Source organism: Pristiophorus japonicus, chromosome 18 (assembly GCF_044704955.1).
Source record: "Pristiophorus japonicus isolate sPriJap1 chromosome 18, sPriJap1.hap1, whole genome shotgun sequence".
Lineage (NCBI taxonomy): Eukaryota > Metazoa > Chordata > Chondrichthyes > Pristiophoridae > Pristiophorus > Pristiophorus japonicus.
The window spans coordinates 112455544-112474093 of NC_091994.1; the positions used below are offsets into that span (position 1 = coordinate 112455544).

The window sequence follows — 18550 nt, forward strand, 5'->3', positions numbered from 1 at the left end:
CTTCGCCCTTTTCAGTCGCAGACCTACCCGGTCCAGTCTGCGTAGCACCTCCTCCAGGTTGTGGAGGTGTTCCTCAGTATCACAACCCGTGATGAGGATGTCGTCTTGAAAAACCACTGTCCTTGGAATCGACTTGAGGAGGCATTCCATATTTTGTTGAAAGATCGCGGCGGCCGAGTGAATCCCGAACAGACATCTGTTGTACTCAAACAACCCCTTGTGTGTCGTGATAGTGGTCAGCTTCTTCGACTCACTTGCCAGCTCCTGGGTCATGTAAGCTGAGGTCAGGTCCAATTTTGAAAAAGGTTTGCCACCGGATAGCGTCGCAAAGAGGTCCTCCGCTCTCGGTCGCGGGTGTTGGTCTTGGAGTGACACCCGATTGATGGTGGCCTTGTAATCACCACATATCCTGACCGATCCATCCGCCTTGAGCACCGGCACAATCGGGCTCGCCCAGTCACTGAATTCGACTGGCGAGATGATGCCTTCCCTCAGCAGGCGATCCAGTTCGCATTCTATCTTTTCCCGCATCACGTACGGCACCACTCTGGCCTTGTGGTGTACCGGCCTGGCATTGGGTTTATGTGAATCACTACCTTGGTCCCCATGAAAGTGCCAATGTCGGGTTGAAATAATGAGTCAAATTTGTCCAGGACCTGTGAGCATGATATTCGCTCCACAGAACAAATTGCATTGACATCGCCCCATTTCCAGTTCATAGCCAGCCAGCCAACTCCTCCCCAGTAGTGCGGGACCGTCCCCCGGGACAATCCAGAGTGGCAACCTGTTCTCCGAATCTTTGTGGGTCACAACTACCGTGGTGCTGCCTAGCACCGGAATGATCTGCTTTGTATATGTCCATAGCTGTGCGTCAATTGGCAATAATTTTGGCCTCCTGGCCTTGGACACCCACAACCTTTCAAACTGTTTGATACTCATCAGGGACTGGCTGGCCCCCGTGTCCAGCTCCATTGATACTGGGATGCCATTGAGGAGCACTTTCATCATTATCGGTGGCGTCCTGGTATATGAACTGTACATGTGCTCGACAAGAACTCGCTGAACTTCAGCTTGCAGCGATTTCCCCCAGAATTCATTTGGCCTCGTAGGGCTTACATCGGGCCCGTCCTCCTCGTACATCAACCAGGCTGTAGGCTTCTTGCACATACGCGCCAAGTGACTGCTGACGTTGCAATTTCTGCAGGTATATTGCCGATACCTGCAAGCTCTGGCTGAGTGTTTGCCTCCACACCTCCAGCATGAGCTGGAGGCCCCGTTGTTGGAAACAAAAGGTCCATTACCAGTCGATCGTCTCTGACTGTCTCTGTAACTGTCCTGAAGCGCACCATTAACAGGTGTTGATGGTCCCATTACTGGCCGCATTGTCCATTGCGATGGCATGAATCGCCGTTCAGCTAGCCATTGTCTCTGTTGAATTCCCCCTTTGGGTTCGACTACATGCTCGGGCATGTCCGATTGCCCCTGTCTGCCTGGAGAACTGTGTGTCGCGTTAACAATGTTGACTCCCTGTCCATTTGCTGCATTTAAACCAAGATTTTTGTCAAACATCATTCTGGTCTCTTCCTCCCCTGAGATAAATGTCTGGGCCATCAAAGCTGCCGTTTCCAGGGTCAAGTCTTTGGTCTCACTCAGTTTCCTGAAAACTCCAGCGTGCCTGATGCCCTCAATAAAAAAAGTCTTGCAGCATCTCCGCTCTGTATGCATCTGGGAACTTACATAGACTCGCCAGTCGCCGGAGATCTGCCACGAAGTCTGGAACGCTTTGCCCTTCTCGCCGCCGGTGCGTGTAAAGCCGGTGTCTCACCATGTGCATGCTGCTCGCCGGTTTAAAGTGTTCCCCAATCAACTTACTGAGCTCTTCAAAAGTCTTGTCCGCCGGCTTCTCTGGCGCTAGAAGGTCCTTCATCAGGGAGTACGTCCTGGATCCACAAACCGTCAGGAGATGAGCCCTGCGTTTGTCGGCTGAATCCTGTCCCAACCATTCCTTAGTGACAAAACTTTGCTGTAGTCTCAATAAAATTGTCCCAATCATCACCAACACAGTACCTCTCGTCTGTGCTGCTCATGGCCATGCTCACGTGGTTTAAATCCCAGTTTCTCGTCACCAATAATATGTCCTTACTATACAGTACAAATACACACGAGGCCCATACTCGAGAGAAGGTCACTCTGTGACCAGTAACTTTGATTAGCCAGCACTGAAGTGATGAAGGTGGGCAGAGCTTCCCCTTTTATACCTGAAAGTCCAGGTTAGGAGTGTCTCCCACAAGTTCACCACCTAGTGGTCAGTGTTCACACGGTGTACAACTTAGGTCAGATTATACATGGATTACAATGACAGTTGAATACATGACAAAGGAGAACAAAAGAATTACAGTGAATACTCAGTATGGGCTGGATCACTTCCTATAACCTGAAGACGTTAAATTTAAGTCCGTGTAGTTCCGTTCTTAGCCTTGACTTCCGACTTCTTCATACAGAAGCAGCTGTGTATTCGCAAGTGGGGAGATACAAGTCAGACTAGGCAGAGAGACTGGGTTAGGCAAAGAAGTTTAGCAAGCCAGGCTGCAAGCTCAATGCATAACCATATTCTCAAACGCCTTGCCTGGAGCAGATAGTTCAGGCTGAGCTGTGATCCGCATGCAGCAATGGTTAGGAACTGAATCGGACTGTTCTCCCTAACTACCGATTTAATTTTCCTGGATGTTTAATGGCACTTATTTAGCTGTTATTTTTGTTTTACTAATGACCTTTTCATATGTACAAGAATTCTCAAACTGGCTCCTCAATTTTTTGGTTCAAGTCAGTGCATGATACAAAGCCAAGCAACAAAGATGATTCAGGGAGATCAAGAATATAAATTATGGGGAAAGGTTGAGGAAGTTCGGCCTGTTTTTTTTGGAAAGAAGAACTTTGAGCTGAGCTAATTCAAGATTATCAATGTATTTGTCAAAATGATCACTATTGTGAAGGGTTCAAATACCAGCTGTAGTCACAAGACTTGGCATGAAACAAAAACAGAAAATGCTGGAAATACTCAGCAGGTCAGTAAGCATCTTTGGAGAGAGAAATAATGTTAATGTTCTTGGTTGGCGACCTTTCATCAGAATTGGAAGAAGTGAGAGATTTAACAGTTTATGAGCAAGTGCAGAGCTGGGGGAAGAGGGCAGTGGGTTTTGGAGGGGAGGAAAGAACAAAAGGGATGGTCTGTGACAGGGTGGAGAGCACAACCCATTAAATGATAAAAGGGATGATGCTGCAAGGCAAAAGGATGTGGTAATGGGACAAGTAAAGGAACAAAAGATGGGGCTAGAGGAGCTGTAAAATGGCAACAGGAGATATATTACCAGCACCTGCTGTCCGAAAAAATGAAAGCAGTGGTTGTGATCGGAAGTTGTTGAAATCAATGTTGAGTCCGGAAGGTTGTAAAATGCCTGATCGAAAGATGAGGTGCTGTTCCTCGAGCTTCCATTTAGCTTTGGAACAGTGTAGGAGGCCGAAGACACAGAAGCCAGAGTGGGAATGGGACAGAGAATTAAAATGGCAAGCAACTGGGAGTTCAGGGTCACGCTTGCGGACTTAACAGAGGTGTTCAGCAAAGCGATCGTAACTCTGTATTTGGGCTCTCCAATGTGGAGGAGACCGCACCGTGAGCAGCGAATACAGTATACTAAATAGAAGTACAAGTAAATCTCTGTTTCACCTGGAAGGAGTGTTTGGGGCCCTGCAATGTGGGAAGGAAGGAGGTGAAAGGGCAGGTGTTGCATTTCCTGGCGCTTGCATGGGAAGGTGCCGTGGGAAGGGAAGTGGGAGATGGTAGAGTGAACCAGGGTGTCGCGGAGGGAGAAGGGAGATGTGGTTGGTACCAGCATTGTATGAAACTCTGGTGTCAATAATTTGTGATTAATGCAAAGCAGTTATTGGTTGCGGATTCAACTACAAATGGTAATGTTATTTAACGGCCAAACTTTAAACAAATTAAAAACTAATTCAGTTGCAACTTATACAATTATATGGCTGATATAATTTATCATGGCAAGGGTTTATACCTTCGTTGGTTATCTAGAAGCCCTCCTGGGCGTTAACGTGTAAGTAGTTGAACAAGCTCAGCTACAATCCCCCCCTCCCCCCCCCCCCCCCACACACACACACACACACACACACACACACACACACACACAAGCACTCCCCATAGCATCCTTATATTCATTGTCCAGAATCACCTAAAGAATGAGTACTTTGCCACAATACTAGCACTGGCAGCACTGATGGAACTGTACTCCAATGTGAGTCAGTGTGGTTAGGAGAGGACTAGGGAATAAAGTGTGAGCTCCCAATATGTACGTAAACACAATTTTGTGTGAACCTAGTCATTACAGGAGCAGGCCACTCTTGAGGGGGAGTCCTTACTATACAGTATAAATGCACACGAGGCCCATACTTGAGAGAAGGTCACTCTGTGACCAGTAATCTTTAATCCAGCACTGAAGTGATGAAGGTGGTTGGAGCTTCCCCTTTTATACCTGAAAGTCCAGGTTAGGAGTGTCTCCCACAAGTTCACCCCTTGTGGTCAGTGTTCTCACGGCGTACAACTTAGGTCAGTTTATACATGGGTTACAATGACAGTTGAATACATGACAAACCGTGCTGTTCAAAGCATCGTGCTGGCACTGGATCATTGTTTTGCAGCTTTAGACAGATTAAAGTGATACTGGCTTGTTTGTTAGGCAGCTATGAATCATCTTTACCGCAATCACATTTTTGCAAAAATTATGTGTCAGTATTTTGCAAGCACAGCAAAACCAATTTTCACTATGACGTTGCCACTTTAATGTTACAATATATTTTATTTATTTCAAATGCTCCCTTATGTTAACAAATCATCGCCATTTCAGTGCAGAAGGAGAACATTTGGCTCATTGATTCTGTCCCACTGCCAGCTTCACCAGAGCGATCTACTCTAATGCCATCCCCTTTTCCTGTGCCCTTTAATAGTTTTCTTTGTGTGTACCCAGCTCCCTCTTAATTATTGTGATTGATTCATAAGAACATAAGAAATAGGAGCAGGAGTCGGCCATTTGGCCCCTCGAGCCTGCTCCGCCATTCAATAAGATCATGGCTGATCTGATCATGGACTCAGCTCCACTTCCCTGCCCACTCCCCATAACCCTTGACTCCCTTATCGCTCAAAAATCTGTCTATCACCTCCTTAAATATATTCAATGTCCCAGCCTCCACAGCTCTCTGGGGCAGAGAATTCCACAGATTTACAACCCTCAGAGAAGAAATTTCTCCTCATCTGTTTTAAATGGGCAGCCCCTTATTCTGAGACTATGTCCCCTAGTTTGAGTTTCCCCTATGAGTGGAAACATCCTCTCTGCATCCACCTTGTCGAGCCCCCTCATTATCCGATATGTTTTGATAAGATCACCTCTCATTCTTCTGAACTCCAATGTGTATAGGCTCAACCTATCTTCTTAAATCAACCCCCTCATCTCCGGAATCAACCTAGTTGTCAAATTGTCAAATACCCCTGAATATTTAGGTCCCAGCTTTGGTCGCCTTGCAACCAAATCTCTGTAATGGCTATTAGGTTATACTCATTTGTATCTATTTGTGCCATCAACTCATCTATTCTGTTACGACTGTTACATGCATTCAGATAGAGCTTTTTAAATTTGTTTTTTTGCCATTTTCTCAGCATCGGTGGCCAGTTGTGATGACGCATTCCATATACTGAGACCCCTTTGTTGTGGGGATAAAATTGTGACTCCCTTTCTTGCTACGAATAGTAATCCTAGATTTACACCTCCTTGTTATTGAAACACAGACCAGCGGACAGAATATTTTCCTATTTGCCATTTTAAACATTTCTGTTTGGATTCACCCATACCCTCTTTGCAGTGAATACTGTCCTAGAATTTCTTCATAACGATGTCCTTTGCTTTCTGGTATCGTCCTGGTGAATTGTTTGTGGATCTTAACATCCTTTCCATAAAAAGGGTATCTGAAACTGTGCACAGTACTCCCAATTGTAGCTTCATCAGTGCCCTGAGCAGGTTCAGCATTATCTCCCTTCTCAATGCTCAACATACAAACTACACAGAATCCCATTTGCCCTCATTATAGCACTTTTGATCTGTAATCCTGTATCTGCGCATTTACATTCTTCTGATCATCTCCTCCATTGAGAAATATACCGTTTAGGCTATATTTACTTTCTCTGTTTTTACCAAACCACCACTTCACATTTGTCTGTGTTGAACTGTATTTGCTACATATCTCTCTACTCCCCAAAGCTGACCTCCTCTGCAAACGCTCACATTTCTCCTCACAGTTTGCCATGCTGCTACTTTAGTATTGCCTGCAAATGTTGATCATATTACTGCCGTGCATATCTCTAAACCATTTACATTTATGGAGAACTGGAGGTCCTGCGCAAATCCCTGAGAATGTTACTTGTCATATCTTGCCGATCCAAGAAGCATCCATTTTAGTCCTACCCCTTGTTTTCTGTTCTTCAGTATGCCAAATAAAAGTTTTGTGAAACACCACACACTACAGGTTGGACCTCCCTTATCCAGAACTCCCTTATCCAGAACCACCCCTCATCTGGAACTATTCCCGGCCACCGGGTGGCTCATGCGCAGAACTCCGACATGAACAAATTGAAGTCGGTCCTCACTGCCAACTCCCGCAATCGCTGGCCTGACCCCGCGATCCACCTCCCCTCCCCCTTCCCCCCCCCCCTTCCCCCCCCTCCCCACGATCTCTCTGCCGAACTCCCAGCACCAAGCCGGCCAGCCCCAATATCCCCTTGATCAGTACCTGTACCATCCAATTTCACGTGACCACCCCTCGTCTGGAAAAATCCCTTATCCAGAACAGGCCAGGTTCCGAGGGTTCCGGATAAGGGAGCTTCCAACCTGTATTCCGAGTTCAAGGCCCCTTTTCAAAAGTTAACAGACTTGATTTTTTGCAAATAGTTATAACAGTTAGCGAACATGTGGTTATAAATCAATAGAGAATAAACGTAAGTGTGCATCATGTCATTGGGGTACACGGTGAGATTGGGCTGAGTGAGGACTGAGTGTCTGTGTGGATGAACTCGCATGCAGATAGAGTGGATTTGGTTAATCATGGGAAGGATAGAGGAATGGATGACAAAATGGTATTTGGCCCAATAAACGCTCGTGTCCAGCTTGCTCAATTCTTTACAAGTAAAACTTCCATAGCGGTAAAGTTCTGCGAAATTCTCTCTCTGACCTGTCCGAGGAACAGAACTCCAGGATACTGATTTAAAGCACGTGCTGTTCACGTAGTGCTTGTGATCATTGTCCATGGCCAACAGAAATAAAACTATAAAGCAGCAATGTCAAAGGCCTTTGGGGGATGTTACCTTTGGTGTAAAACCGATATCCCGCTGTGCAGCTCTCCTGATTTTCATTTCCATTTCTGCCCCAAATCTGTACTCAACAAACAGCCGGACAGTAGCAAGGAGTCGAGGGCAGCCAATGAAATTGTTCCAGCTGAGCACCTCCTACTGGAAGTGCAGTTTGTAAAACAAGGAGAGCACCTTGTTCGGTTCAGGGACGCACCAGAGCCCTGATATTCCCCAGGTTTCCGAGCGTGCAAATTCCGCAATCTGGGGCGGGGAGGGAGCAATCCGGTTTGGCTCCGGTTCTGCCAGCTCTGCGCCAATGTTCGCTCGAAGCTGCGCGGCCGCGCAGTGATGGGGAAGGTCCCCCTCCGGCTGGTCACCGGCGTAAACACCGCACAGCCACAGACATTTAAAGGGACCGTGCGTTAAAGGAAACAGACCGCGCAGAACATAGCGCCGCTCACAGGGAACGTTGGTCTGTGTCAGAACTAAAGTTCCCCTGGCAGTGGAAGCAGCTGCTTGTGTAGGATAGTGGAATTGCATCAGTCGCCCTGAACCCTGGCAGCACTGCCTGCGATTTCCCTGACACACTGGCGGGCAGTGAGTGCCAGGTCTAAATGCTGATGGAGGTGAGGCCTAGCAGATTCTGTGGCAATCAACCGAGGAACAGCAATTTGAATCCTAGGCCTTTTAGTCCTTTTTTGGGGGGCTTGTGCTGCAGAACAGTGGGTACGGTAGCATAGTGACTACGTTACTGAACTAGTAATCCCGAGGTCTGGACTAATGGAGACACAAGTTCAAATCCCACCACGGCAGCTGGGGAATTTAAATTCAGTTAATTAAATAAATTTGGAATAAAAAGCTAGTAATGGTGACCATGAAACTACCGGATTGTCGTAAAGACCCATCTGGTTCACTAATGCCCTTTAGGGAAGGAACTCTGCCGCCCTTACCCGGTCTGGGCCTGTGTGTGACTCCAGACCCACAGCAATGTGGTTGACTCTGAACTGCCCTCTGAAATGGCCCAGCGAGACACTCCGTTGTAATAAACCACTACGACAAAGTCAGCACTGTGGGAGCACCTTCACCACACGGACTGCAGCGGTTCCACCACCTCGAGGGCAATTAGGGATGGGCAATAAATGCTGGGCTTGCCAGTGACTAATAAATAAATAAAACATTGCCATACGGTACTACAGAAAACCCCCTCCTCCCCACTCCAGCTCCAGTTTAAAAGCGTTGCAGGTTGTTCTGCAGGCTATGCAGGCACCAAATAACTCAAATTCCTCCGAGTTTAATTATGCAGCCCATATAAAATATATACAGTTGCCTGTTGTGTACACCAGTTAAGGTGAGAAACTACCAAAATGACTGATACTGTCATGATATAGTGTATCCAACTTGACGATCAGTGATTTAAGTTTTTTTTAATGTTCTCATCTGCTGGATCGTGTGAATAATTTGGAACGCACAGATTTGTTTCACAGCGTTTCAGTGAAAACTGGCAGCTCTCTGTACTGGCGTTTGGTCAACAATGATCACACAACTTTGCTATTCTGATGAAACCAAAATTGCAGTGAAAATATTCAGTTTTGTGCCACGTGTTGAGTCTTTCAAGGCAGCTTTCACTTCTGATCATTGTAGAAATACATTGCAAATACATTCTGAGTATTGTTTTTCAGCCGCTGTTGGTGGTGGGAGAGTTGTTATTAGATTGTTATTGTTATTAGAAACCGAACCAATATGGAGTTGTAAGTCAAAAGAAAATGCAATTTTTATTTTTTTTAATCGCATGCACAGTAATCTACTTGACCAGTTGAGTACTAGGAACACTTTACAAATTTCAGAGTACAGGTTTTCTGTTCACACAGCACGTACAAAATATTCTTAAGATTGACGGAAAATCGCAGCAAAAATGGACACCTAGTGAAAATAGATGATTGAAAATGACACAGTTCCACTTGCATTCTTTTATCCTTTGCTTGTAAAATAATATTCCTGAAAGTGTGTTCGTGCTATTTAGTCACACCTTAATTTGTTTTGTCTTTCAGCCCCATACTATTTCTGCTTTTTAGACTTGGCTCAGTAACAGCACTCTTGCCCTGAGTCAGAAAGATGTTGCTTCAAGCCTCACTCCAGAGACTTGAGCACAGAACCACAGAAATTTACACCACAGAAGGAGGCCATTCGGCCCATCGTGTCCGTGCCGGCCGACCAAGAGCTACCCAGCCTAATCCCACTTTCCAGCTCTAGGTCCGTAGCCCTGTAGGTTACGGCACTTCAGGTGCACATCCAAGTACTAATCTGAGTTGACACTTCAGTGCACTCCTGAGGGAGTTAACCCCCGAGGATCCATCTACCCTCTCGGGTGGTCATAATAGATCCTATAGCACTATATGAAGAAGATAGTTTCCTGGCCAGCATTTATCCCTCAACCAACACCAACAAAAATAGATTATCTGGTCATTTATCTCAATGCTGTGTGTGGGAGCTTGCTGTGTGTGAATTGGCTGTCAAATTTCCCTACATTCAAAAGTAGGCATTGGTTGTGAAACGCTTTGGAATGTCCTAAGGCCATAAGATGGACTTTCTTTTGGTCTTTTCAGATCAAGTACTGGACTCTTTCTGTAACTCTTTCACCGCTGTGGTTGATCTGAGCTTAGTTACAGCATCTCTAGTTTAACCTGCTCCGAGGACATTTCTCAGCGATTGCAGTTTTAGTCTTCAATGGGGATCGGGCTGAACCAACAAGTATTAGAAAGATATATCTATCGAGAAATCACAGACCGCTTCTGCAATCTCCCAATTCTTGACTGGCTTTCAAATTGTTTTATAAAAATAAAATTGCATCTTGCTGGGCTGTAATCCAGCACTTATAACGTTAGTCTTTATTTCAATGCAGGAATGTGGCCACGTTTCTCAAAATGTTCATGAGCATTTCAGGTTGCGATTTCCATTCTTCTTTCAGGTGAACATGCTGAGCTCCCCCGGCAGGAGAGTGCGGAGGGACACTCCTTCCAGCACAGCGACAGGGTGAAATGCCTTCTTGAAGTGGATATTCTGCGGCAGATGCAGGAAGGACACGGCGGGTGGAATCCTAAAATGGCTGAGGTAACCCTCGGTGCTGCCAGCAGCTCAGGAACATTGCACTCCTCCTGGGCTGGCAGTGTTTCAGCTTTCGGTGCTCACAGTCTATTAATGTTAAAATAAACTCCAGTACCTATCCCACAAATAAAGCTGCAGCAGTGTCAGGATTAGCTTTATTACTGTAATAGTAACCATAAACTACAAAAGTTCAATTCTAAACACCATTTTAATCGGACATTTAAAAGAAACACTTCAGTTATGATGGTCCTGTTTTGTTTCCTTCCCTGTTTTTTCATTTTTAGTCCTACCTGTGCGTTCTTATATTAAACAAAAAGCCTTTAAAACATTGGATTGGATCCTATCGTTCATTTAAGAGGTGGAAGCAAATTTTAAAAAAATGAAATAACAAATTTTTGGAACTCCTGATACTGGATTCCTTCCCTCACCATCTCCTCCTTTCTCCCATTGTCTCATATTTTACTTTTACTTTATTACTAATATCTTTTTAACAATTTACTATCAGGATGTGGGCATTGCTGGCAAGGCCGGCATTTATTGCCCGTCCCTAATTGCCCCTTGAGAAGGTGGTGGTGAGCCGCCGCCTTGAACCGCTGCAGTCCGTGTGGTGAAGGTGCTCCCTCAGAGCTGTTAGGGAGGGAGTTCCAGGATTTTGACCCAGCGACGATGAAGGAACGGCCGATATATTCCCAAGTCAGGATGGTGTGTGACTGGGAGGTGATGGTGTACCTGCTGCCCTTGTCCTTCTAGGCGGTGGAGGTCGTGGGTTTGGGAGGTGCTGCCGAAGACGCCTTGGCGAGTTGCTGCATTGCATCTTGTAGACGGTGCACACTGCAGCCAGGGGGCACCGATAGCAGAGGGAGTGGACGTTTAAGCGAGTGGATCGGAGGTCGATCAAGCGGGCTGCTTTATCCCGGATGGTGTTGAGGCTCTTGAGTTCTGTTCCCTCCAGCCAAGCGGCGAGTATTCCATCACACTCCTGACTTGTGTCTTGTAGGTGGTGGAGAAGCTGTGGGGAGTCAGGAGTTGAGCCATTCGCTGGAGAATACGCATGCCGAGTAATAAGGTTCAGATTGTGATGATATACATCATCCATCGTCATCACAGGCAGTCCCTCGGAATCGAGGAAGACTTGCTTCCACTCTAAAAGTGAGTTCTCAGGTGACTGAACAGTCCAATACGAGAGCCACAGTTGAAGGAAAGGGTGGGTGGGGAGTCTGGTTTGCCGCACGCTCCTTCCGCTGCCTGCGCTTGTTTTCTGCACGCTCTCGGCGAGGAGACTCGAGGTGCTCAGCGCCCTCCCGGATGCTCTTCCTCCACTTGGGGCGGCCTTTGGCTGGATGAATTGATATACAATTCTGCTGATGGCCCACAACAGCTCGTGGATGACCAGTTTAGAGCTGCTGGATCTGTTCTGAATCTATCCCACTTAATACGGTGGTAGTGCAACACGCAATGATGGAGGATGTCCTTAGTGTGAAGATGGGACTTGGTCTCCACGAGGACTGGGCGGCGGTCACTCCTACCAATGCTGTCATGGACAGATGCATTGGTGAGGACAAGGTCAAGTAGGTTATTCGCTCGTGTTAGTTCTCTCACCACCTGTAAGCTCAGTCCCTCTGGACTCGGCCAGCATGGTCAACAGTGGTAATACCGAGCCACTCGGAGTGCATTGTTTGTTCTTGCTGCTCTCAAATGGTGTTCAGCGTGGAGGAGGACTGATTCATCAGCTGAGGAGGGTGGTAGATGGAACGTCCCGACTGTATACCACTGTGCCTTCACCTCTGGGACAGGACATACCCAGGACCTATCTTTGTGTTTAAATCTCTTCATAGCATTGCCTCTCCCTGTGTAACCTTCTCTAATGCTACAACGCCCACTCCTCCCCCCCAACTCTCTTTCTCTGAGACCAGCCTTGTACCTCCCCCTCCATCTCACCATTGGCGCCTATCCCTTCAGCTGTGTAGGCCCATACTCTGGAATTCCCTCCCTAAACTCCACCTCTCTCTCTTCCTTTTAAGGCCCTTCTTAAAACCCACCTCTTTAACCCAGCTTTTGGTAGCTCCTCCTCGTGCCTCCTTTATCTCCGCATCCAGCTTTTGTCTGATTATGGCTCTACGAAGCACCTTGGGATGTTTGTCTACGTTAAAGGTGCTATATAAATGCAAGTTTTTGTTGCCAGTCTTCAGTTGCCTCTTGCTAATTTGAGCCTTTCCTGTTGTCATAGTTTTGTTGAAATAATGTTCTGGATTTAAGAAAAAAAACTTGTTTTGTCAAAATTTGAAAAGATTTGGAGATGGAAAATCCACTTGAGAGCAAAATCTAAAAAAGAAAGAGAAGAAAGAAAAGCCTGAAGCTAATCGTAGAAGTGTTGAGGTAGAGTTCAGAAGTTCCCAGGCTCAAGGTGAAGGGTTTAACCGTTGCAATAATAAGATTGATGCGAATGTAAGACCAAACACTCAGTGCAACAATCAGTTTTTCAACGAGTGAAGAATAACCAGTTACATGACATAGAATGGGAACTGGGCAGTTTGTTCTGCCAAATAGAATCTCAGTATGGCAGAGCTCACAGTATTGAGTGAATTAATTCCCCCTGCACTTTGTTTTCCCTTTTTTGTACAGTACGTTGGTCGGACTGGTACTGTGCACAGAATAACAGACCGAGGCGATGTGAGAGTACAGTACAGCAATAATATTCGATGGACTTTCCACCCTGGAGCTCTCACCAAGGTACACTCAATAGTTATCCTACCCGCAAAACCTTTTGCACCAGTAAAGTAAGTGTTACATTTAAAAGAAAGAAAACAGAAAGACTTGCAATTATATAGTGACCTCAGGATGTCCCAAAGCGCTTTACAACCAATTACGTGATGTGGGAAACGCTGCAGCCAATTTGCACTCGGCAAGCTCCCACAAACAGCAAAGTGATAATGACCAGATAATCGGTTTTTGGTGATGTTGGTTGAGGGATAAATATTGGCCCCAGGACACCGGGGATAACTCCCCTGCTCTTCTTCGAAATAGTGCCTTGGGATCTTTTACATCCACCTGAGAGCAGACGGGGCCTCGGTTTAACGTCTCATCCAAAAGACGGCACCTCCGACAGTGCAGCACTCCCTCAGCACTGCACTGGGAGTGTCAGCCTAGATTTTTGTGCTCAAGTCCCTGGAGCGGAACTTGAACCCACAACCTTCTGACTCAGAGACGAGAGTGCTGCCCACTAAGCCACAGCTGACTTATAACCACAATAATTCAACTTAAATAGTTCAGTATTCCAAACTGATGCTGCTTCCGAGTGCTTCTCTTAATCATCCTTCATCTATCATTAGTACATTACAGTAGTTATGGGTTTTGATTTAACCTGGATGTGTGCTCTCCAATTTAGTGACACTGAATTATTGCACTATCAATCTTATCTGGTGTAAAAACAGCAAGAAAGGAGAAGGAAAGGCTGATGGTAATGTAAACAGGAAGTAAATACTTAGGGCCCAAGTTTCGAGCCGCGCCTAGAACGGCGCAGTCCCGACCTGGATGCCCGTTTTTCGCGTCACAAAGTGCGCCTAAAAAAAACTTCCAGATTCTCCACCTCCCTGCAGGTCCTCTGGCCCTCGGCGCGGCGCAGCAGGAGCTGTAGGGGGCGGAGCCAGGTCCCTGCGCTGAAAACAGTGCCGGGACCTCTGCACATGCGCGCTACAGTGGGCGCGCATGTGCAGTAACTCCAGGCGCCCAAAACTGTGTGGGAGGGGCCCGAAGCACGCAGCCCCGAGCCCTGGCCGAATGGCCTCACTGGGGCTGCGTGAATAAGGCTCCTCCCACAGCCAGCTCCTGCTTCCTCCTGACCCGACCTGACTCCCGCTCCCCCCCCGCCCTCCACCTCCAGACTGGACCCAACACCGACCCGACTCCTGCTTCCCCCACCCCCCCCCCCCCCCCCGGACTGGACCCGACCTGACCTCCCTCTCCCTCCCTCCCCCCTCCCTCTCCCACCCTCCCCCCTCCCTCTCCCTCCCTCCCCCCTCCCTCTCCCTCCCTCCCCCCTCCCTCTCCCTCCCTCCCCCCTCCCTCTCCCTCCCTCCCCCCTCCCTCTCCCTCCCTCCCCCTGACCCGAACTGAACTGACCTCCCTCCCACCAACCCCCCGACCCGATCCGCGCTCCCGACCCGACCCAACGCCACCTACCTGTAAATCTGGTGCTGGGGACGGGCCCTGCTCGAAGTCTTGGGCCAGGCCCATTCAGCCTCCCTCCCCCTTCTCCTTTCAGCCTTCCATCCCCCGCCCCCCCCCCATCTCCTTTCCCCCCCCCATCTCCTTTCCCCCCCCCATCTCCTTTCCCCCCCCATCTCCTTTCCCCCCCCCCCATCTCCTTCCCCCCCCCATCTCCCCCCCCATCTCCCCCTTCCTCCCCCCCATCTCCTTCCCCCCCATCTCCTTTCCCCCCCCCCCATCTCCTTTCTCCCCCCCATCTCCTTTCCCCCCCCCCATCTCCTTTCCCCCCCATCTCCTTTCCCCCCCCCATCTCCTTTCTCCCCCCCATCTCCTTCTCTCTCTCCCCCCCATCTCCTTTCTCCCCCCCCAATCTCCTTTCTCCCTCCCCGTCTCCTTTCTCCCCCTCATCTCCTTTCCCCCCCCATCTCCTTTCCCCCCCCCCATCTCCTTTCCCCCCCCCATCTCCTTCCCCCCCCCATCTCCTTCCCCCCCCATCTCCTTCCCCCCCCATCTCCTTCCCCCCCATCTCCTTTTCCCCTCCCCCATCTCCTTTTCCCCTCCCCCATCTCCTTTTCCCCTCCCCCATCTCCTTTTCCCCTCCCCCATCTCCTTTTCCCCTCCCCCATCTCCTTTTCCCCTCCCCCATCTCCACCTTCCCCTCCCCCATCTCCACCTTCCCCTCCCCCATCTCCACCTTCCCCTCCCCCATCTCCACCTTTCCCTCCCCCATCTCCACCTTCCCCTCCCCCATCTCCACCTTCCCCTCCCCCATCTCCACCTTCCCCTCCCCCATCTCCACCTTCCCCTCCCCCATCTCCACCTTCCCCTCCCCCATCTCCACCTTCCCCTCCCCCATCTCCACCTTCCCCTCCCCCATCTCCACCTTCCCCTCCCCCATCTCCACCTTCCCCTCCCCCATCTCCACCTTCCCCTCCCCCATCTCCACCTTCCCCTCCCCCATCTCCACCTTCCCCTCCCCCATCTCCACCTTCCCCTCCCCCATCTCCACCTTCCCCTCCCCCATCTCCACCTTCCCCTCCCCCATCTCCACCTTCCCCTCCCCCATCTCCACCTTCCCCCTCCCCCATCTCCACCTTCCCCCTCCCCCATCTCCACCTTCCCCCTCCCCCATCTCCACCTTCCCCCTCCCCCATCTCCACCTTCCCCCTCCCCCATCTCCACCTTCCCCCTCCCCCATCTCCACCTTCCCCCTCCCCCATCTCCACCTTCCCCCTCTCCCATCTCCACCTTCCCCCTCCCCCATCTCCACCTTCCCCTCCCCCATCTCCACCTTCCCCCTCCCCCATCTCCACCTTCCCCCTCCCCCATCTCCACCTTCCCCTCCCCCATCTCCACCTTCCCCCTCCCCCATCTCCACCTTCCCCCTCCCCCATCTCCACCTTCCCCCTCCCCCATCTCCACCTTCCCCCTCCCCCATCTCCACCTTCCCCCTCCCCCATCTCCACCTTCCCCCTCCCCCATCTCCACCTTCCCCCTCCCCCATCTCCACCTTCCCCCTCCCCCATCTCCACCTTCCCCCTCCCCCATCTCCACCTTCCCCCTCCCCCATCTCCACCTTCCCCCTCCCCCATCTCCACCTTCCCCCTCCCCCATCTCCACCTTCCCCCTCCCCCATCTCCACTAGCCCCCTCCCCCATCTCCACCTTCCCCCTCCCCCATCTCCACCTTCCCCCTCCCCCATCTCCACCTTCCCCCTCCCCCATCTCCACCTTCCCCCTCCCCCATCTCCACCTTCCCCCTCCCCCATCTCCACCTTCCCCTCCACCCCCTCCTCCCCCTCCCCCCCTCCCCTCGCTGTCAGAAACACAGACACTGACAGACAGAGAATGAGAGTCACACAGACAGACAGAGAGATAGAGACACTGACAGAGACACACTGGGGGGGGGTATCCCAGCACACTGCTGGAGGGCTCCCGGTGCTGCAGTCGGTAAGTAGAAAATGTTTTGTTTTATTGATTTAAAAAAAAAATTATTTCTTATTAATTTTTTTAGATTGATTTATTGGTTGATTTATTGATGTTTTTATCATTTATTATTGATGATGACTCTTTATTTTTGTAAAACTGAAGTGTTTAATGTTTGTAAACTTCCCTTTAAACCCCCCCCCCATTCCCTACGCCTGATTTTCTAAAGTGTAGACAAGGTATTTTTGAGCGTACAAAAATCTTCACTTACTCCATTCTAAGTTAGTTTGGAGTACGTTTTCACTCACGAAACTTTGAAAACAGGCGTAAGTGGCCGTACACGCCTCCTTTTGAAAAAAAAATTCTGTTCCTAAGTGAAACTGTTCTAACTGACTAGAACAAGAATTCCAATTTCTAAGATTCTCCGTTCTACACCAGTTGCTCCTAAAAAATCAGGAGCAAATCATGTGGAAACTTGGGGCCATTGTGTCCCACTTTGTTATATTTCAGCAAAATAAACCCAGCAGGCAGAGACTGAGCATTTTATTTTTGTCAGTTTCAAACCAGTTCAGCCTCCCGTATAACGAGATGTAGTATACCAGATGGATCCTCTCAGCTTGCATTACCCATGTATGTTCATTCTATTGTTGGCAAAATGACTGTGTCCATGAAGAGAAACTGCAACTGTGGGACTATTTCAAAATAAAGAGGGCCTGAATTTGTTATCGCCTAATTTCGGGCACAGACCTGATGGCCCTCCGGCTTGATTGTAATAGTTGGGTCAGGTTTCTAGCACTAGCCGAGCCTCGGGAGAAGCTCGCCCCTGTGGCCCAGCCTAATGTGCTATGGGGTAACTCCTGGAAGGGTCACAGCAAGGTCAGTGTGAAGGAGCACTTGTATTTTTGGTGTCAGCCGCCCGCATGTGAGGCTGCGTGTAGACCAGGTGTTGCTGAGAGGGGCCGGAGTGGTGGCAGAGAGAAATCCGTGCTGGGGTCCTGAAACGAGCGCCTTGCCATCATCGCCACACTGGAGTGAGGTTAGCACTCGGCTTCGGAAGCTGTCTTTAAAAAAAAACCCATAGATTTTAGCCGTGGTCAGGATCCACGTGGAAATCGACCACGGTCTTCTCTGCTAAACTTTGTTAGCTCAACATTGTTGAACTTCTACCCCCAATTGTTCACAGCAAGGAAACAACACTGAAGCAGCGATCAGAGTTAAGGCCTTCATATTCATGGGGATTTAGAGATTTCCTCTAGTTTAAAGCTGTTTTTCTGCTTCAAGGTTTGTACACTTAAGCAGCTTTCCCTGTGCTCGTGACCTACACTGGCTCCCGGTTAAGCAACGCCTCGATTTCAAAATTCTCATCCTTATTTTCAAATCACTCCATGGCCCTTGCCCCTCCCTATCTCTAATTTCCTCCAGCCTCACAACCCCCCCCCGCCCCCAACCCCCGGAGATGTCTGCGCTCCTCTAATTCTGCCCTCCTGAGTATCCCTGATTATAATCGCTCCACCATCGGTGGCGGTGCCTTCTGTTGCCTGGGCCCCAAGATCTGGAACTCCCTCCCTAAACCTCTCCGCCTCTCTACCTCTCTTTCCTCCTTCAAGACACTCCTTAAAACCGCCATATTTGACCTCACCTGCGCTAATTTCTACTTGTGCGACTTGGTGTCAATTTTTTAATCTCATAATACTCCTGTGAAATGCCGTGGGTCATTTCATTATGTTCAGTACAAGTTGTCTCACATCATGGGGCACATAAAGATTTCCCTTAAAATCAGTCCTGGAATACAACCAGGCAGCATTGCAACCAGCTGCTCAGCAGAGAATGGCTCCTATCACTCGATCTAAACCGCCAGTTATGTCCTTCGTGAATGAGATTCCAATCGTCCTCTGGTAGTGTTATTGACCCA

The 18550-nt window shown here is 48.9% G+C and overlaps 1 protein-coding gene across 6 annotated transcripts in view; it reads left to right on the top strand.

Moving 5' to 3' along the window:
• mib2 (MIB E3 ubiquitin protein ligase 2) overlaps nt 1-18550 on the top strand; it is a 297823-nt gene that overhangs the window by 219014 nt on the left and 60259 nt on the right. For all 6 annotated transcript variants that reach the window (XM_070860597.1, XM_070860599.1, XM_070860595.1 and 3 more), the window contains 2 exons: nt 10371-10513; nt 13130-13237. In XM_070860597.1, the coding sequence (XP_070716698.1) occupies nt 10371-10513; nt 13130-13237 (251 nt within the window). The remainder of the gene's footprint in view (nt 1-10370; nt 10514-13129; nt 13238-18550) is intronic.